Source organism: Carcharhinus amblyrhynchos, chromosome 2, assembly GCF_965287045.1.
Source record: "Carcharhinus amblyrhynchos chromosome 2, sCarAmb.v2.hapA, whole genome shotgun sequence".
NCBI lineage: Eukaryota > Metazoa > Chordata > Chondrichthyes > Carcharhiniformes > Carcharhinidae > Carcharhinus > Carcharhinus amblyrhynchos.
The window spans coordinates 87,205,552-87,227,656 of NC_137325.1; the positions used below are offsets into that span (position 1 = coordinate 87,205,552).

The 22,105-nt window shown below is 40.0% G+C and overlaps 1 protein-coding gene across 18 annotated transcripts in view; it reads left to right on the forward strand.

The window, feature by feature from the left end:
- Positions 1-22,105, forward strand: part of LOC145356152 (poly(rC)-binding protein 3) — a 238,112-nt gene that overhangs the window by 180,402 nt on the left and 35,605 nt on the right. For 14 of the 18 annotated variants that reach the window (XR_013889097.1, XR_013889107.1, XM_080208805.1 and 11 more), the window contains 9 exons: positions 6,065-6,088; positions 6,184-6,216; positions 6,305-6,421; positions 9,741-9,872; positions 15,503-15,631; positions 15,979-16,122; positions 19,083-19,124; positions 19,584-19,659; positions 20,612-20,667. Coding sequence is in view for 16 of the 18 variants with exons in the window: in XM_080208805.1 (XP_080064931.1) it covers positions 6,065-6,088; positions 6,184-6,216; positions 6,305-6,421; positions 9,741-9,872; positions 15,503-15,631; positions 15,979-16,122; positions 19,083-19,124; positions 19,584-19,659; positions 20,612-20,667 (753 nt within the window). In the remaining 2 variants the exon portion in view is untranslated. Of the gene's footprint in view, positions 1-6,064; positions 6,089-6,183; positions 6,217-6,304; positions 6,422-9,740; positions 9,873-15,502; positions 15,632-15,978; positions 16,123-19,082; positions 19,125-19,557; positions 19,660-20,611; positions 20,668-22,105 lie in introns of those variants that run through there. The other 4 variants (XM_080208807.1, XM_080208814.1, XM_080208820.1 and 1 more) reach the window with 4 other exon arrangements.

Consider the following 22,105-nt stretch of genomic DNA (forward strand, 5'->3'; position numbering starts at 1 on the left):
CTCTTTGATCAAATTTTTGGTCATCTGACCTATTATCTCCTATATGGCTTAGTGTCCTACTTTATTTCACAATGTTCCTGTGAAGTGCCTGGGATATTTCATTACTTGAAAGGTATACAAGTTGTTATTCTTGCTGTTGATCTTGCTCTATGCATTTAGCTTAGATCATTTGTTACCTGATGCATACAGCACTGGCAGATTCCAATGTGTTGATGGCTGAACGAAGTTTACATTAAATAACAAGAAAAGTCTGGATTTAATATGACTGCATATCTACTTGTAGCTCACTTGCCACAGAATTAAATAGCATTGTTTCTAATAATATTACAGTTTTACCACAAAGACTGAACTGAGCATCAAAAGATAAAAGATTATTTATCAATCAAGCTGTACTCTAGGCTGGCTATTAAAATCTTCCTGGATAATCTTTAAGACAGAAACTTGTTCTATTCAAAATGAGGTTTTCCAGACTGCATTCATTAGCTGAAATTAAACTGATTTTATTAGTGGTATGCTGGAGTTCTTGCCTTACATTGTGCAAGTCTCGTATAGCTGACAGAGCACCATCAAATAAAATTGTTAGGTTTGTGAAGGCAGGCAACTATGAACTCCCAGTCAGGAGCTGACTACAGTGGCCACAATATACAAACAATTTTATATTACTATTTATTTTCCTTGGAATCTAAGAAATAAATCCTTGTGTTTATTGAATTCATGTCTCATTGCAGTGGCAATAATGGAGCATTCATATACAGTGAAGCCTTCTAAACCAGGTTTAAATTGATATTTTGTTGAGTGTTCGGGCTTGTACTGAATAAGAATATGTTTCTGCATCTTGAAAGCCTGGTTTCATCTGTTATTAATACTTTTTGTTTTCAAACTTGGTAATAAAAAGGATGTCGAACTGTGCTCCATACTGTACGTATGCCTTAATAATATGTTCTCACTAGGTAACACTAGAACACCTTACTTATGTTATTTCTGACACTAGGATAAAGGTAGTCAATCTATTCCTGTAAATGCAGGGAGTTAACTCACTGAATCAATCCTAAACAAACAGCTATAAAAAACAACTTCTGGCTCTGAATCAATGGCATATTGTCTTTTGAAAAGTCCCTGCTGAGATAACCATTGGCTGGAAAGTTCTGTGGGCTGTGATGCTGGCAGTCAACCAGATCACTTCTGCCTTTGCTCTCCTTAACTCCACTTTTCAGCTTTCTCAAATAGGTTATAGTTTGTTCTCCAAAGTTGATGGATTTTCTGGTTTTCACGTGCTTAATTGGACAACTGCTGAATGCACTGTAGAGTTTTGGGTCCCGCACTAGAGGGAAGAGGTTGAGGCTATAGAGAGAACAGATGAGCATAAAAATTAGGAACAGGAGTAGGCCATTCAGTCCCTCAAGCCTGCTCTGCCATTCAATAAGATTGTGGCCGATCTGATTGTAACTTCAACCCCACATTCCTGCCTACCCCCAGTAACTTTCATCTGCTTGTTAATCAAGAATCTATCCAGCTCTGCCTTAAAAATACTTAAAGGCGCTACTTCCCTTGCCTTTTGAGGAAGAGTTCCAGAGACTTTTAATCCTCGGAGAAAAAAAAATTCTTCTCATTTCTGTCTTGGGGTAAATGAGTGATCCCTTATTTTTAAACAGTGACCCTTAGTTCTAGATTCTCCAACATCCTCTCCACTTCCATCCTATCAATACCCCTCAGGATGTTAAAGGTTTTACTCTTATAAACTCTAGTGGATACAAACTTAACCTCTCCAACATTTCATCATAACCCAACCCACCCATTCCTCATAATAGTCTCATAAATCTTTTCTGAGCTGCTGCTCATGCATTTACCTCTTTCCTTAAATAAAAGACCAGTACTGTACTTATTCTTCTACATGGTAGAGGTCACAAGTTTGGAAGGTATTGCCATAGAAGTTTTATTGGATTGCTTTAATGTATTTTGTGGATGGTACACACTGCTGCTACTTTACGTTGGTGGTGGTGGAGGGACTGGATATTGAAGATGTGGAAGCCAATCAAGTGGGCTGCTTTGTCCTGGATGGTTTTGAGATTGAGTCTTGTTGTAGTTGCCCTCATCCAGGCAAATGGAGAGTATTCCACCACACACCTGACTTGTGCCTTGTAGATGGTGAACAGACTGGGGAGTCAGGAAGTGAACTACTCACTAGTCTCTGACTTGCTCTGTGCAATGTTCTATGCTTCCCACCTGAATTCTCAGTCTTTGACTTGCTCTGTGCAATATTCAATGTTTCCCACCTCTTCAGGCTGAGAGTTTCACTGGGTGAAAAGGTTTTCCTTCAATCCCCTTTAAATCTCCTGCTCCTTGCCTTAAATCTATCCCTTCTGGTTATTGAACTGTCTAGTAAGAATCAGAATGGATTCACAGAATCATAGCATCCCTGAAGTGCAGAAGAGGCTATTTAGCCCATCATGTCTGCACTGCCTCTCTGACAGAATATTTTACCCAGGCTCTCTCCCCCTCCCTATCCCTGTAACCCCTTACAAAGCTCAAAGCTTTGACAAACAATCATCTGGACTCGAAACGTCAGCTCTTTTCTCTCCTTACAGATGCTGCCAGACCTGCTGAGATTTTTCAGCATTTTCTCTTTGTTCAATCTTGTTTGTAGATCTGAATATTTTCCTCATATATTTGCAGCATTATCGAAGCTCTACCCATGACAATTATTGATGTACAAGCCTAAATTTGCAATGATTTTAAAAACATATTCCAGACACTCAGAAGTGTGGAATTGTAGCTGAACAAATCAAAGAAGTCGCACTACAACTTCACCATTGCTGGTCACATAACTTAAAATTAATGTTAATTGGTCCACATGACTGATATCTGGTGTTGCATCAACTATTATGGAATAGTATTTGGCATCTTTAACTTCATTAGTGAATTGGTTTCTGAGGCACTTTGCCATTATTGTGATGAATTCATTGAAGGTTTGGTGCATTTAAAAAGTTGGTCTTTCCTAAGTCACAATATTGATAATTTTTCAAATGCTGTTTGAGAACCTCATCAAATTAACTAAGATATTCAAAGTAGTCTTAAAAAAAACCTCTTCAAGTTGACAATGATGACTCATTATGTTCTCTTGGAGATAGTCCCAAAGAAGACGGCAGTTTGACTATGGCAACAATGTTTCAGCACTTCCTTCCAGTAAGAATACCCTCTTTTCAAACTGAGCTGATAATGCAGAATCAATTCGTCCAGATAATTAACATCTTTCAGTGAGTGAATAGCTTTAGTATGATCAGCAATATCTCTTCTAATGTTTCTCCAGTTTGAGTACCCATCAAGGAATACTTATTTCTTTTTACTAGGAAAACATAAAAGTAAACCACCTTCGAGATTTCTGAAAAAAATCAACCAATTTCTAATTTCCCAATTCTCTTCATTCTCACAAAATGAGACTTACAAAAACTTCTAACTTGCTTTCAGCCTCCAACCACAAACTCTCTTCTCAAATTTTCCACACTACATCTGTTTTCCAATTTAGTACGAAATATTCTATCATACCCAGTGGAACAGATTTTAACCATAAGGCAAGTCTTCAGGGTAGGTTTATATCCTCACATCAACAGAAGGAATATCTTGTAGCTCCACTGCCATTTCAGGACTACTTCTTGTGCAATGTATTCAGGTGAAATGGCTTCTCCAGAAATTGGAAATCTAGTCATCAGATAATTCCAGTAAGTAGTCACACAACACCAGACTAAAGTCCAACAGGTTTATTTGGTAGCACAAACTTTTGGAATGCTGCTCCTTCATCAAGCGAATACACCTGGTGTTGTTAGAGTACTTACTGTGTCTACCCCAGTCCAACGCCAGCAACTCCACATCACAATCAGATAATTCACCTCTACATCTGCTGGGTGAGCATGCACTGTTCAGTACTTAGAAATTTGTAAAGTAAAATGGCAAATTGTCTTTTTCCCTAACTTTGTCCTCTTGTCTTGCCTTCAATTTTGTGTTTTTTGATGCTCAGATTGACGGTGTCATTTCATATTAATTGATCTTGACTTTAATACATTTTTTGAAAGAGCAGGCTTTTGCTCTCCTTGGCCCTGGAGGTCGAGTCACACCTGCTCCCTCCACTGATTAGTGGTTACCCCTGAGTGCTGACTGGCTGCAGCACCACCTTGTAGCATCTTTTGCTTGGCCTTGCTCTTGCTGGCTGCTTGGCTGACATGCCCTTCTCAGCCCTGAGGATTGAGTTGCCCCTGCTTGCCTCGCTGCTCAATGCATATCCCAAGTCTCAACTGACTGGCTCACCACCTTGTGGCTTCTTTTGCCTGGTCTCAGCCATGCCTCACATCTCACTTCTTGTGAGCTGCCTTGCTGGCCTGCATGCCTGAGGCCTGGTGCTTAGTTTGCTCTCCTTGCTGCTTGATGTTTACCTCGATCAGCTGGCTCAACATTTCCTGATGTTTTTAGCCTAGCTCTGGTGGTGCCTTGTACCTCACTGTGCCTCACTGTTGCTGACTGCCTGGCTTTCCTGGCCCCCTCAGCCCTGGGTAGAGACCAAGAAGCCTACTGGCCGAATTTTTTGCAAAACTAAGATCAGTAAAACACAAAATCTTCACCTCTGCTGCCTCTCTCCCTCCAGTCACCTTAAACAACGTTCAGAGCAGTCATCCCCACTCTAAGGGGACTCGACCAATCAGAATTTAATGTCATTCAAAAGGAGCTTATCAGCAAGTGCAGACTATCAGGTTCTGACTGGTGTTCACAGACATTGGCTGGTACAGGGACTCCCGCCCCCATCTGTGCTCAGTCATAATGTGTGTCATTGCATACAGTCAGAGGCATATTTACAATGTTCTCCAATGCCTACTTTGTGCTTTGTCATTTAATGATCTGGCACAGAAGTAAATATAACAATTGGGATTATTTCAGGGCACTATTGCACTATTTAAGATAATGCAGCATGTTATGCTAAATGGTGCATTGGTTTAGAGGCTTAACTTTCATTTGAGATTGGATTCAGCTGCAACCCTGCCTGTTAGGAAGTGTCTGTTTATTGTCTTTAACTGCGGGCTAGACTTTGACCCCTCCCACATCTGGCAGTAGGTTTTTAGGCAGTGTGCCTCTAAAATGCCATGCACACTTGCCTGCTGCCTACCTACCCTGAAGTGAGGGTGTTGGGTGGCCAGGATCATTTGAAATCCTTGCTTGGCTAATTAATGATTACTTAAGGGCCTTATCTCACAGCCACTGGGATACAAACAGTGGCAGATGGGGCCCATGCCAAACATCCAGCCCAGCAGCTTTTCCTGTTCAGGATGGTGGTGGGCAAGATTGGCAGGGTGTATCACTGTCTTAACAGGCCTATTAGGCTCACTGATGAGCCTCCCAGGTTGTTTCTCACCCACCCCCCCCAACTCCTTTTGTTTCCCTTCCCATTGCCTGTATACCTGGCCTTCATCCTTCACTCCCCTCACCAGGGTCTTTAAGCTTGTCCCCAGCAATACCCTTGCTCTCAATTAAATTTCATTATGGTTCCAATTCCTCAACACTGGGGACTAGTCCCAGTAGTGCCCACTGATCCCAGTGGTGCTGCTGGGACAGAGAGCTGCCAGTCATTTGATTGGCCAGCGGCTTTCTGAGGTGGTGCTTCCTGCAAAATGGCAATGGAAGTCCTGACATAAACCAATTAATGCCCTTCCTGATCCCTACAGGTCAACATGTTGAACAAAAGGCAGAGTCACCCCCAACATTTTCCTAAGAAGGTGGGCAGACCTCAGTGACCCTTTAACTGCAGTTCCATGTTTCCAGTTCTCAGGGGCCCATTGCACGAAACTGTCCCTAAATTGGAAATTTCACTGTACTAGGCCACAATATATCAAAATTGCTGTGTCTAATGCTGCTGAATCTAACTCGGGAGTAATGAACTCTTTTGTTCTCCAATTCCAATACACATGCCTAAATCAGAAAAAAAGTCTGTAAAATTAAAATAATTTATTTTAATTTAGGGAATTCACTTATCTAAAGAAAACTGGTCACCTATGATGTAACATTTTTTCCTCTTGTTCTACAGGAAGTTGGAAGCATTATTGGAAAGGTTAGTGCAATTATTTTTAGTTCCCCATCGTCCGGTTTTTAAAGTGTTGAAATAAAGTTACAATCACTATGTGAACATTTATCTATCTTTTATAGAAAGGAGAGACGGTAAAAAAGATGAGGGAGGAGGTAAGGTGTGACTTATTTTTCTTCAATGGAATATGGATTGATTGATACTTCTCATGATATTCAGACAATGAGCTATTCTGTTTCATAGAGTAGTGCAAGAATCAACATTTCAGAGGGGTCCTGTCCAGAACGCATTGTAACAATAACAGGCCCAACAGATGCCATTTTCAAGGCCTTTTCAATGATAGCACATAAATTTGAAGAGGTGAGTAAACATGCATGTTTGAACTTCAATGTGATTAAAGCAGTTCATTTGTCAACTAAATGTGCAGTAGGAGTAGACCAGAAGGAAAAAAAATCCTTTGACTTAGTGAATGAATATGATTGCATTATTCAATGTGATATTCTGTTGTTGTACTTGAGAAGGTCTAAGTATAATTCACTGTGCTGAGTTCAGAATAGGAGTGTGGGGAAGGCTATGGGCATGATTTGTTTGTTTTGGCTCTAAGTGCTTTCGCTAGTGGGAAAACCAGAGTGTTGTCTCCTGGTGTTACCAGCGCCTGTCAGATGGGATTCTCCCACCCTTAAGCTGTTTAAATATTCAAAACATTAAACAAGTCCTGGGAAACTGGAAATTGCTTTTGGTAATGATGATTTCAGGCAAATTTCTCATTGAAGTCTTTATTATTATCTGCATCCTGTAATATTTTTAAAGTGGCCTGGTCACTTTAAAATCCATGTCCCCAAACACCTGGAATCCTCAAAATGACAGCACCATCCCATTATACTGTAGGGATTGCCTTTTGTTGATTTCAGAAGCCCCAAGTATTACCAGATCTCTCAGTGCTTTGATTGACAGGAGATGTAGCTTTCACTAGGCAGATCTCTTTGTTTTCTTTTATAAGCCCCAGCTACTTTGAAAGCCCTTTGAAGCACCCTGATAGGATCTTTGAATTTCATGACGGGGGTCACTCTCTTTCTAGCTTGAATGAGCCATTTCTGCTCTGAAAGCTCTTTAGACTGCTTTGATTGACAGCTCCAGTACTGATCAAAGAGGGGATTAGCTGAGGTTTGTTTACAAAAAGAGCTGAAGTTTCATTAGCTGCTAAAAGCTTTTTTGACAGCTCCAGGGCACATCAAACAGTTAACTATTGATATGATTAGTTCATGCTTCATTAAGCTTGAAGTGCTTTCTCTTTTGAGCTGCTGTGATTTCTAACCACAGTTTCTTTCAACAGGATTTCTCCATGAAGGCATTAGCAGGAAATCATTGCTAAAGTGCCATTGCCAGGAAGGGTTGGGAGATGCTCCCCTTGTCTGTGGAGGGGTTGCAATATTGTGGGGGGGTAAGGGTGCCTGGCACCCTTACCCCCCCCCACAATATTGCCCTTTTAAAAAGGGCAATATTGTGGGCAATAGTGCCCTTTTAAAAAGGGCAATATTGTGGGCAATAGTGCCCTTTTAAAAAGGACACCCTGACCTCAGTGAAGCCGAGCTCGGTGGTATGTTTCATGTTGGGAATTTTTTTGCAATCAAACAGTGGTTGAATCCCACCTGGCTAGTGTTGCCAGCACCAGCAGGAAACAGTGTGGTTTTCCCACTGGCCGCAGATTCTTTTCAGGAGAAGCATAGCCATTACTGAAGGCAGCAGCATCACAGCTGCATGTTTTTACTCTAATGGAGAAGACTGTAGTCACAACTATTGGAGCAGCCATGGCTCAAGCAGAGACAAGTGACTGAGGTAAAATTGTCAAAGATGAAATCCTCGTACATAATTCTTCTCACATCTCACTTCCTTCTTACTCCATAATCCACAATTTAAAGCTGCAGATAGTGCACTTCTTGCTTCCTCCAACCCACATTTCCTCTCTCTCATCACAAGCCTACTCTTCTGCCTCTCACCTTTCAGATACCCAATAACTGCAACTTAGCTAGGCAATTTTGGAGAGCAGGTGGTGGGAGAGCAGGGAAACACTGATCGAGAAGGAGCACAGTTACTTGCTCTCACAGTTTTTCAGCCACTAGTTCAGATGTTGACACTGCAAGTACTTTGGAGGACAGATGGATTTGCAAGTGATGAGAAACTGAGAACAAGTTTGCTGCATAGGTACCAGAGGATGAGGTTGCACATGAGTTCTGTTGTAGAAGACACAGTTGAGAACTTTGTGGGGAAACCTGCAGGAGAAGACTGATGGTTACAAACAGTTAAATGTTTGATATATTGACAGGCCTGCCCAAAAGCTTGTGATCACTTAGGGGACTTCGAGGAGTCTGGCAGCAACCTGCCACAAGATTTGTCACAGAACTTGGAGCCCATCCTTCCCAATATGAAGATCCAACCATAACGCAGCATCTGATGACCAATATCTCAGCTTCCATTGCAACACAATCATAAGTCACCCATTGTCTAAATGCAGAAGTGGAAGCTCAGGCTGAAGTCAACTGCTCAGACAACTGCCTTCATACCGGTTGAAAGCAGTATTCAAAAGGGCTTGCAAGCTGCAACAGCTGTCCAGCAAACTTTCCTGCAACACATCATTTGGATTACTGGGAGATTGCTGGGGAGAATGGCAGTGGCATCATGGAGGACGAATCCACTGTCGTCTCTCAGAATGACAGCATTCATTCACCTAGGCGATCCATCAGTGCCTATGCTACTGATTAATCATCCAGCCAGCTCTGGCTGCGGCCACCCAGGCCAAAATAGTGCAGTCCAAGTTACTGGTTAGTAAAGCAGGATGAACACAGAACTCTCATTATTAGATTCTCTGAAAGATCAAAAATCTATCCCAGTTCAAGGTCACCTGTCAGCTGATCTGCAATCTCTCCCATTAAAATCAGCCATGCTGCCTGCCCCCCACTGGGACAACACTACATAGGAGCACAGGGACAGCTACCAATGGAATGCACAAGGGTTATCAATGACTGGAATATGGCTTGGGTTTTATTTACAAATTTGATTTGAATGATTTATTCTCTGATCACTTAGAGGTGGGTGGGGGTTGCAAGAGATGTGTTGCCTCCTGCTGCGGAATGCTTGTTTAGCTGTATGAAATTAAGAGAGGGCATCAGTTGGAACATTGAGCTCCAAAATTGCAGTGCTCGCGTCAAATAAGCATTGCGTGGTGATTAATGTTGCAAGATGTTAATTCTGTATATTTCCAATGAAGGCAAAATGGCAACTGTAACACTCTAAAACAGTCAATAAGGAATCAAATGTTGTTACCTTTGTCTTAGCTGAAAGACAGCAAAATTGAAATTATTCCTCATTCATAATACTAGTCATTTGAATGTTGCCATTATTGAAATAATTGTACCCATATATATCACCATGCAGTTTCAGTATCTGAAGAGCACATGTCTTCAACACACATCATCTGTTACTTTTCAGCATACGTATCTGTTGGTCATCTGTTTGCGATTCTGCAGGTATTCATTTTTCACAGAACCCACAGTGAATTTCATGACTGTTCTCCTTTATGGTTACTGTATTTGCAGTAATCCCAGATATTCTAAGTACAGGATTAAAGTTTTAAATTGAATGACAAATCCAAGACTAATTCTTAGTGACATTGTTATTACAGGATATAAATGCTTCAATGACAAATAGTACAGTGACAAGTAAACCACCTGTGACATTACGTCTAGTAGTTCCAGCAAGCCAATGCGGCTCTCTCATAGGAAAAGGAGGTTCAAAGATCAAAGAAATCCGTGAGGTAATCCATTAGACACTGGAATTTGATATTTAATCTGAATATTTTTTACATGCTGTTCTCAACGCAATGGGTAAACTAACTGCATGTTATGCACACTCCTGAATGACCAGCATACAATCTGCAATACTGACCAAATTAAATTCTATCAATCGTTATACTGACAATGCATGAAATAAATTTTAATTTGATTACATTATTATGACCATTATCAAAATAACCTGATGGATATCATGGTTGAATATTCTATAATATCCTTTAGAAATGTTGTTATATTTTAAATGTATACTGACTTTTATAGGAGAATATCAAGTCCCTCACTGAATGAATGTAAAACATGTATTTTAAGGGGGTCAGTCAGTAATTGCTGGGAGGGTCAGTGATTGGGGGAGGTTCAGTAATTTGTGGATGGTGATCAGGGGTTATCAGTGATTGGGAGGGTTGCTGATTGCATCCTTTTCCTCCCCAAAGTGAGTGAATTTTACAATGCCCGGGAGCATAGGAGTAAGAATAGGTCATTCAATCCCTTGAGTCTGTTTCAATTAGATTATGGCTGACCTACCTCCATGCCTCTTTCCCACGTATCCCTATAATCCTTGATGTCATTAGTCTCTAGAAAGGTAGTGATCTCTGTCTTGAACATGTACACTGACTGAGGTGTCCTCGGTTGGTTCTAGACACCTCACCCCCTGCAACCCCCCAAGCCAAAGGAAACACTCTTCCTGCATCTGTCTGGCCCACTAAGAATTTTGTAAGTTTCAGTGAGATCACCTCCCATTCTCCTAAACTCTAGAGAATACAGGTGCAGTTTCCTCAAACACTCCTCATAGGACAGTCCTCCCATCCAAGGTATTAGTCTGCTGAACCTCTGCTGAGACAGGTAGAAATATAGCAGGGCTGGAGCTCAGATGGTAAAGAACAATGGGACTGGAGCCCAGGAGGCCAAGCTACAGATTTGTTCAGCAATTGTTTCTTTCTTTAAAAGCTCAACTTTGTTTTTTGAAAATCAATTTTTTTGCTACACCAAACCTAATCTTTCCAAAATTTACTCATTTGCCCCTTGAGCGAGAAATAAAAGCAAATGTGATCCCCAAGGGGGAAAAAAGGTTGGACAAGCCTGTTCTATACAGTTGAAGCAAGACGTTTATTCCTGTAGTCGATCCTTCTTGCAGTAAAAGCCAATATACCATTTGCCTTCCTAAATGCTCGTTGAAACTGTATGTTAGCTTTCAGTGACTCATTAATAAAGACATCCAGGGCCTTTTAGACATCTCAATCTGTCATCACCTAGAAACACTCTAGACCTCCACTTCTCCTACTAGTGAATAATCTCACTGATCCACATTGGATTCCAACTACCATGAAAGTTTACCAGGCTGATTCCTGGGATGGCATATGAGGAAAGACTAAGTCAGTTAGGATTGTATTCATTGGAGTTTAGAAGAGTGACAGGGGATCTTATAGAAACTTTTAAAATTCTAACAGGATTAGACAGGGTAGATTCAAAAAGCATGTTAATTAGCCAAATAAATGTCCTTTGGACTGATTCTAATGCTACTACATCATTTTTTTAAATAAGGAAATCAAAGCCTTGCACTGTATTCCGGGTGACCAACATCCTATATAATTGCAACAAAACCTCCCTATTTTTAAACTCCAACCCCTATGCAATAAAGACCAAAATGCCATTTGCCTTCTTAAGAACTTGTTGGACCTGCATGCTAGCTTTTTGCCATTCATGCACTAGAACACCTAGATCCCTTTTGTATTTCACTCACCTGCAGTCTCTCTCCATTTAGATAATCAGGCTTTTGATTCCTCCTACTGAAATGTACAAACTCTTATTAAACATTAAACTCTATTTGCCAGGTTTTCACTCAGTCACCCAATCTATCTATATCCCACTGCAGAATCACAATACCCTCATCACAACACGCCCTTCCACCAATCTTCGTATCATCGGCAACTTTGGAAAGCTTATGTTCTGTTCCTCACTCCAGTCATTGATGTAAATAATGAACAGTTGCAGGCTAAGAACTGATCCCTGTGATACTCCACTAGTTACATCTTTCCACTCTGTAAATAACCCACTTATTCCAACTCTCTGTTTTCTATCTGACAGCCAGTTTTCAATCCATGCTAACACATTTCCTCTCCAGCCTTACTTCCCTTGGGCTTTCTTTCTTCGGTTCACTGAGCAAAATGGAAATTTTCATCCTTCATCTGTGTGTTGCTGTAGGGTTTGCAGGAACGTTATCTGTAACTTGCAGCCTGAAGGCTCTCGATTCAGTCAAATATTTGTCGGAGTGACGATGGAGCATCTATTAGTGGAAAATTTTTTTTTCAAGTGAAATTGACAAGTCCATTGATGGATTTAGGATCCCCTGCATTGTTCTTTGGCTGGCCTATCATGTTGAGACTGGACAGGAATTGATTTTCTAATCAAATTAACATTTTAAGTTTTTAGAAATGCATTTTTAAATATATTTTTCTTTAGTTTTTCCAAAGGTGGATTGCATATTTTAGCTTTAGGTATCCATATTGCAATGTTAGCCAACATTAAATCAAACTAACAACACTAATGTTTGTCATCTTTTTTGGAGAAAGAAATCATTACTGTCTGCAGCAAAATCAGTTTGTGAAGAATGTGGTTATAATTTTGTTTTGCCAACTATTTAGCAGAAATTCCCCGTACTTCTCCATAGTTATCTTGCTAATTTAGCAAAGCTTAGTATAGAATCAAACACAAAGTGCTAGAAAATCTCAGCAAGTCTGACTATCTATGGAGTGAGAATAGAGCCAGCATTTTGAATCTGGATGACCCTTTGCTGGAGACAAATACAGCCTTAAGGAATTTGTCCCCAAGCCAAAAGGAATATTTTCATGATTTAATGGATCTCTTAATGAATATCATGATAATGGTTCTATAATATTTATGTGCTAATGTTATTTCAAGGCATTGTGTCAAACTTTACAAATATATGTTATAATAAATACATGTGTAATTCAATAAATAACATATAAAATATTTCCCTTTATTCAGTACTTATTCTGGAGAAAAGATGTTTGGGGTTATATTACTCAGTGTTGTTCAAAGTGTTTGATCAATTGGGCCAGTGAACTGATGAATGAACATAAGAACATAAGAAATAGGAGCAGGAGTGGGCCATCTAGCCCTTCGAGCCTGCCCCGCCATTCAACAAGATCATGGCTGATCTGAAGTGGCTCAGTTCCACTTCCCCGCTTTCTCCCCATAACCCTTAATCCCCTTGTCTGTCAAAAACTTATCTACCCGTGTCTTAAATATATTTAGCGAGGAAGCCTCAACCACTTCAACAGGCAGAGAGTTCCAGAGATTCACCACCCTTTGAGTGAAGAAGTTCCTCCTCAACCCCGTTCTAAACTGCCCCCTCCCCTTATCTTGAGGCTGTGCCTGCTAGTCCTGCTGTCCTTTCTGAGCGGGAAGAACTTCTCCACCTCTACCCTATCCATCCCTTTCATCATCTTATACGTCTCAATGAGATCTCCCCTCATCCTTCTAAACTCTAACGAGTACAAGCCCAGTTTATTCAGCCTCTCCTCATAGCTCAACCCCCTCAATTCCGGTATCAGCCAAGTGAACCTCCTCTGCACTCCCTCCAAGGCCAAAATATCCTTGCGCAGGTGCGGCGACCAAAACTGCACACAGTACTCCAACTGCGGCCTCACCTGTGCCCTGTACAGTTGCAGCAAGACCTCCCTACTTTTATATTCAATCCCCCTCGCTACGAAGGCCAGCATTCCGTTTGTCTTCCTGACCACCTGCTGCACCTGTAGGCTGGGTTTTTGCGACTCATGCACAAGGACCCCCAGGTCCCTCTGCACCGTAGCATGCTGCAGCTTTTTGCCCTGTAAGTAGTAGTCCTTCCTACTATTATTCCTACCAAAGTGGATAACCTCACACTTGCCAACATTGTATTCCATCTGCCAGGTCCTCGCCCACTCGCTTAGCCTACCTAGATCCCTCTGCAGACTTTCCACACCCTCTGCACAATTTGCCGTTCCACCAATCTTTGTGTCATCAGCAAATTTCGACACCTTACAGTCGGTTCTCTCCTCCAGATCTTCTATATAAATGGTAAATAGCTGAGGCCCCAGCACCGATCCCTGGGGCACTCCACTAGTCACCAACCGCCAATCCGAATAGCACCCATTGACACCCACTCTCTGCCTCCTATTTGACAGCCAATCCCCTATCCACGCTAACACCCTACCCCCAACTCCATGCCCCCTTACCTTCTGTAACAACCTTTTGTGTGGCACCTTATCAAATGCCTTCTGAAAATCGAGAAACACCACATCCACCGGTTCCCCTCTATCCACCGCACTAGACACATCCTCATGGAATTCCAATAAATTCGTCAGACAGGACTTCCTCTTAACGAAACCATGCTGCGTCTGCTCTATCAAACAATTCTTCTCAAGATGCCTCGCTATTTTCTCCTTGATTACGGATTCAAGCATTTTTCCTACAACAGACGTTAAACTAACCGGCCTATAATTCCCTGCCTTTTGCCTGCTACCCTTTTTAAACAGCCGTGTAACATTAGCCGTTTTCCAATCCTCCGGTACTTCCCCGGAATCCAGCGAGGTTTGGAAAATAATCACCAAGGCATCCACTATTACCTCCGCCAGGCGGAGCGGGCGGATGGAGTTTAATTTAGGTAAATATGAGGTGATTCATTTTGGTAGATCAAACCAGTGCAGGACTTATTCAGTTAATGATAGGGCACTGGGGAGAGTTATAGAACAAAGAGATCTAGGAGTACAGATTCATAGCTCCTTGAATGTGGAGTCATAGGTGGATAGGGAGGTGAAAAGGCATTTGGCTTGCTTGATTTCATTGGTCAGAACATTGAAGACAAGATTTGGGACATCTTGTTGAAGTTGTACAAGACATTGGTAAGGCCACATTTGGAGTATTGTGTACAGTTCTAGTCACCATATCGTAGAAAGAATATTATCAAACTAGAAAGAGTGCAGAAAAGATTTACTAGTATGCTACGAGGACTTGATGGCTTGCGTGACAAAGAGAGCCTAGATAAACTGGGACATTTTTCCCTGCAGCATAGGAGGCTTAGGGGTGATCTTATAGTGGTTCATAAAATAATGAGGGGCATAGATAAGGTAGATAATATCTTTTCCCAAAGGTAGGGGTGTCTAAAACTAGAGGGTATAGGTTTAAGGTGAGGGGAGATGAATGAAAGTGTCCAAAGGGGGCATTTTTTCACTCAGGTGATGAGTGTCTGGAACAAGCTGTCAGAAGCAGTAGTAGAGGCAGGTACAATTTTTTCTTTTAAAAAGCATTTAGACAATTACATAGGTAAGATGGCTATGGGCCAAATGCAAGCAATTGGGACTAGCTATGTGGTTTAAAAAAAAGTGCGGCATGGACCAGTTGGGCCAAAGGGCTTGTTTCCATGCTGTAAACCTCTATATCTATGTTCAGTGCTAAGTCTTTAGAAAATCAGTCATTACAAATGTTTAAGGAATGATTCTTGTGAATTTTTAATCTGTGGATTCAAGTTGTCATTCAACTTCCTTCTACTATATCTATGGAAGCATAAATATGTGTTTACTCTTCTTATTTATAGACCACAGGGGCCCAGGTGCAGGTAGCAGGTGATATGCTTCCAAATTCCACTGAACGTGCAGTTACTATTTCTGGCACACCAGATGCCATCATTCAATGTGTAAAACAGATCTGTGTGGTGATGCTGGAGGTATGACATATGGAGTAAAATGCAGACCGTATCCTTACATTTAAATTTTGCACTTACTAGCTAGAATAATCGTAATCATGCAATTAAATTTTCTTCAGTCATGAGAATGAATTACTAAAATATCTATTAATAGTACATTAATCTGTTAAATCATAAAATTAATCTCAAATTATTAGTAATATACATGAAGAACTGTTGACCATCAACAATATTGAATTGTCTGTTGGACATTAATGCTTCAACTTGTTTTGTGAAACCAGTTACAAAAGCAAGAAAAATCCTTTCAGTCTAGTAAGAAGATGTGTAAGTAAAACATTGCTCTATTACTTTATGTTCCTTGTCTATAGTCCCCACCCAAAGGCGCTACTATTCCCTATCGCCCAAAGCCTGCCTCTGCACCCGTCATTTTTGCAGGTGGCCAGGTAAGAGCAGACACCATTTTGGCTTCTGCAGGAAACCACAACGTCTTGGCCCACCATCAGCCAGCACCTGTTAGTTTTTCAAATTTTTTTCTGTCTTTCTTCTTGTATTAATTGCTAGAAACTTAATGTGCCATATCTTATTTAAACAGGGGGTGACTAATATCGTATCGTCTGCTAAAATTTCTAATTATTCTCAGTTTTCCCTGATGCTGATTAGTCTGAAATTATTTGACAGCTTTTAATGTAATATTGAGATGGCTTTCTAATAGGTGCAGGGTGGCACTGTGGTTAGCACTGCTGCCTCACAGCACCAGGGACCCTGGTTCAATTCCTGGCTTGAGGAGCCTGCACGTTCTCCCCTTGTCTGTGTGGGTTTCCTTTGGGTGCTCTGGTTTCCTCCCACAGTGTGAAAGACGTGCTGTTTGGGTGCATTGGCCATGCAAAATTCTTCCTCATTGTACCTAACAGGTGCCGGAGTGTGGCGACAAGGGCACTTTCACAATAACTTCATTGCACTGTTAATGTAAGCCTACTTGTGACATTTGTAAATAAACTTGAAAAAAACATGATAAATTTTGACTTTCTATATTGGTCTTCCCCTGCCTCAAATAATGATTTGGTTAGATTGCACAACAAGAAATCTAAAGTACTGCATGCCATATTATCTTACTCAGTTACTGCTTTTTAAATATTTTATAAATAGCTTTATGTTTCAATTTTGAGGAATAGATTGCCCCTGTATATTTGGCATATTTCTTAAAATGGCACAGTGGTTAGTGCTGTTGCCTCACGGTGCCAGGGACCCGAGTTGGATTCCAGCCTTAGTTGTCTGTCTGGAGTTTGCACGTTCTCTTCATGTCTGTGTAACTTTCCTCCAAGTGTTCTGATTTCCTCCCACTGTCCAAAAATGTGCAGGACAGGTGGATTGGCCATTCTAAATTTCCCCTTAGTGTCCCAAGATGTTTAGGTTAGGGGAATTAATGAGGTAAATACATGGGGTTGTGGGGGTAGGACAGAGGTGGGTTAAGATGAGTAAGATGCTCTGTCGGAGAGTTGATGCAGACTCAATAGGCCAAATGGCCTCCTTCTGCTCTGTAGGGATTATATGTCAGTGATTAAAGTATGTGTCATTGCTTTTAGGTAAACAACAGAGCACCTAGCAAAGGACATTGTTACTTACTTTGGACTTGAATTTTCTCTTGGGGCTGGGAAATGGATTTTGGGACTGTTTCTGGGTTCCAAGCCCATTCCCAAAGGGAAGCATCGTCACCAACCAAAATGTTAATTGGTTGCCCAAACCACACTCTAGCCAATCAACAGGAGGAATTGAAGAGGTTCAGAAAAATTGCAGGCCTGATTTAAACCCACAGTGGCTGACTGGGTGCTCAGTCAATGCCTTGACGGCCACATGGGTGCAATTGATGGTGTCCTGCATCAACAGGTTTTTCATCTAAAGAGTTCCCACTCCTTCAAACTGCAATTGGTCTGCGCTCACTGACCTGGCTGCTATCATGACTGTTTAAACTTCGGCAGTCGAGGCAGCTACAGCCCTTCATTCCATCCTCCTTGAAGTGATGGCTATTTACACCGTTACGAGAACCTGAGATAGAGGTGAGAGATGCTACAATCGCATACGTTTGCTTACTAGGGAACCATTGAGCAAGACATCAGTTTCTGAAACTGCATGCGTGGCAGTGGTCTGCATCTCCCTCCATAACATGACCCTTCAGTGAAACATGGATCTTGAAGGTGAAGTGGTGGATGGACACGGATTGTCGCAGGAAGAGGAGTGTCAGGAGGTAGAAATAGAGGAAGAAGGAAAACATGCAGATCATTAGGGTGCCAATACTACACAAGGAGATGGCTGAGGTTGACATGGTATGGAAGGGTCTCATCACAATGTCATTAAAGTCAGGGATCATCTGATTTTTGCTCCCCTTCACCACTTCCATCTTTTCCTGTACCATCATTATAAAAGGTTCAAACATTTATCTTCATGCGTCAGTTTATACAAAAATTGCATTGTTACATAAGATAGACAACCAAATGATAGACAATCAATGCTTTGCCTGATGATTTAATGGCCATGTCTCCTTCTGCACTATTTTCCCTTTCACAAGGCCCAATTAATTCCCTGGGCTGGATATGACTAAATTCCCACTGCACGTATATCTCCATGCACCTAGGCTGCACTAGACCCAGTGTATGGTCCATGTGTACCCATCAAAATCTGGACACAGGTTTTCAATTAGCTTTTAAAGGAGCTCTTTAACAATCTTAATTGCAGTTCCCAATGGATTGGACAGATACTCAGCACTGCTCTCCCTGGTCTCTGATAATAGTTGTGATAGAAAACTGGCATTTTGATTAGCGCTGATATTTTCATTCCCTGCCCTTCTCTTCCAGCCTCTTGCCTCTACTTGATTAGGCAATATGTAGATTTTCTCAATGCTGATTCATTTTTAAGAATTGTTTCCGTGAAATGGCACTGCATTATGTTGACCAGGAAGATTCCACATTCAATCCTTGATCTGTGAAGACTTAACCAACCTCAGCTGTGGTGGCAGGAAGGGAACATTTGAACATTGTATCCCTAGCTAGAGATGGAAAAATAAGAGTCCCTGCTTTGGATCATTATCCAGTGATTCCTACTTTCATGGGCAGATAGGAATGGTTTTGGCTGAGCTGCCTACCCAGAAAGACCACCCAGTACTCAGACTTGCCTGTGATGAATAGCTATTTCAGTAATGTCAACCAATATTAGTCAGTGTACAGGAGGGGAAGGAAGGGGAAGAAAAGAACATTTACATGCAAAAATATTTGAAATCCAACCTGGCCTAAAAGGGGCAGGCTATTCCTTTGAGGCTTTTTGTGTGCTTTAAAAATGAATTGTAGTGCTTTAATTTTAAATGTGGCTATTGTAAGTGAATGTGATTTTGTAGTATTTTATTCAGTTTTGTTGTGGTTTCATTTGGCATTTTAGAATAAACAGATAAATGTAATTGCATGTTTTTAACCTTTTGTTTTAGGCATACACAGTTCAGGGACAGTATGCAATTCCTCATCCTGACGTGAGTCCTGTGCACTACAATCAGTGCCCTCTTTTTCATTTGTTCTGGGCAACATTTACTTTCTGTTGTTGTTAAGTGGAAGAGATTTTGCTGTAGTTTTTGCTGCGTGTAGTACAGTATTATAGCTAATGTGAATTATTTGGCATTTGTTTTGTAATTTGTATTTGCTAGAAAGTACATTGGCCCAGATACAAATTGTTAGCTTTGCATTAATAGCTAAAAATGTGTTAAAATTTAAATGTAAACAGTAGTTTAATATTAACAATAGTTAATATGTGTTTAACAGTAGAAATGTCATTAATCTTAACACATTTATTTCTCAATTGTAGCATAAATGATTGATTTTAGAAATGTCTAAGTTAGTTAATTAATCCTGTTTTTTTTAAAGAAAAATGGTTTCTGTATTCTGATATAATTCCATTTGATTGGTTAGCTCTAATTTCCCATCCTGCCCTGCAGTTGACCAAGCTTCACCAGTTGGCTATGCAGCATACCCCTTTTACTCCCCTTGGGCAGACCACCCCTGGTTTCCCTGGTACGTACCCATGACTCCCTGGGGATGTCCTTTCTCAAAGCACCTTTATCTCCCATGGTCATTATATCACTTAATTAAATGTGGTCAATGACCAAGTTTCCTGTTGTCACGTTTAACTGTGACTAATTTTATAATTACCCTTGTAAAAAGTTGTCATTAATAGTTATTCGTTGTTGTCTTGTACCCTTGTTAACAGATTTGTTGTTAAAAAATTAATAGTATGTTGTAGCATCATTTAAATGTACTATGTCTCTGTTAGTGATTCCAATATTGTACAATTATGTCCTGTTGTTCAACACCTTTCCTAAATTTCATTTTGTCCCAATAGTTAAGCATTTCTGTATTATCAAAACCTTGTTAATCTCATTAACATACATCTGATGCATGTTACATGAAAAGTTGTGTAATATACAGACAGAAACAATTAAAACCTGCAAATCATTCTTTCTGTTTCCTGAATTCCTATCACATTTAATTTAGTTTTGAGATCTTTTTAATTTGTGTTTTTTAAGACAGCTGTCCTTTATTTCATTCTTCCTTATCCAATACAAACTCTGTCTCATCACTCTTGACCAGTATATGTTTCCTTTTCATTTCTTGAAACTCTTTTCCCTCACCTACTTTTCTTGTTTGCTAAAACTTCCACATTTCTCCATTTCTCTTCTAACCTGAAACATTCCTTTGGTGTCTTATATATTTGTGCCTGTATTTTCTGCACATCAAAACCTTTTCTCCTCACATCTCAAGTTCTTTCTTTTGTTTGTACTTTCTTCATTCTTTAAGTTTACCTTTTGTTCTGTTTTATATTTTATATGCTGTGTGGCTGTCTCCTTCAATCTCTGTCAGTTATTCCTTGTTCTTGCTACTATTCTTCAAACCTTTTAAGAAACTTTGTTTGTTGAATGCCTATGGGGAAATTGATCCTAATAGACTTCCATTTCTGCCCCTATAGCAGGACTGGATACTACTGGTCAAACCAGTTCCCATGAGATCACTATTCCAAATGATGTAAGTGATGTTATGTTAGCTACTCCTAGCTATCTGCATGCCACACTCTTGATCATGCTAACACTGCAGTTTGTGTAACCACAATAAATAATTGTCTCCCCAGAAGACATCACCTGATGAAATTATATTTTAAATGAAGTTTGAAATAATAAGAGTCAGGGTCATGGGGTCTCTTTTATTTTAATCATGATTTAATGTTAAAATCACTTTCATTATTATGCACATAATGGATGATTATTTATGGAAAGCTTATCAATAAATTATTAATAGATTAGTATTAAACTTGTGTTAGAACTACAAATTCTAAAGAGAAGTATGCATTATTTAACGAACTCTGACTATGACAAGTCTACATTAGATGTCATTGAAGATCTATATTTTGATTCATAACAATTTTCATTGATATAGCATCTTTAATATAGGAGAACATCTCAAGACACTATAAAAACATAGAAACACTATAAAAAAAACTATAGAAACACTATAAAATAAATTATGACACCAAGCCACATTAAGATATATCAGGGCACCAAAGGTTTGCTTAGAGGTATAACTTAAGGAGTGACATTTCCATTGTCATTTGATTCAAATTCAAGTTTACTGAAGCTAATTATAGTTACCTTCCAGCAACTGATTTTATAATTTGCACCAAATGATGACTTTTTGCAGTGATTATTTGTTGAACTGATTTGGAATTCTACTGCTCCGCTTGCAATGGAATTGGAGAGGGCAAGGGGCAGACAATGGAAATGTCTGTTGACCTCAGGCAGGATTTTTTAGTCTTGCTCGAGCAAGACTGTAAAATCTTACCACAAGTTTTATTATTAATATTACTGTCAGACTCAGTAAAAATACATAATGGCTGTCACTAACTATGATAAATACATTATTATCAGCCTATCATTATACTAATGTCTATGGAATCATTTTGCAAGGTGGGTGAGTGGAAACATTGACATTAAAAATGGCAGTAATAACAAGAAACCAGAAATAATTCTATTTGACGTAAAATTGCACCAATCTACCAATTAGTGTAGTATTAATGATTTTGCATCCATGCAGTTAATCAAGACTGTTCCTTTTAGGATTGTTACTGCTTAGAATAAACTCTCATTTCCGATGATTCAATGATCAGCATGGCCCAGAAAATACAAGTTATCTCCAATATGATTTGTTTTGAGGTACAAAAATATCAAAAATAATGGATTTGAGAATGTTTCATTCTAATTGATACATCGTTTAGCATCTACTAAAATATAAACAACATTCATGATGCATCATTCCAAGGAAGCATAATGTTAGATTTTCAAAAATTCTGAAACGTTGAGTTGGCTGAAGAATCAGTAAACTGTCCTACAGCACTGAACCTAGAAAGAATTCAATGCATGTTGGAAATATCTTAACCTTATAATAACATTATGACATTAACATATTATAA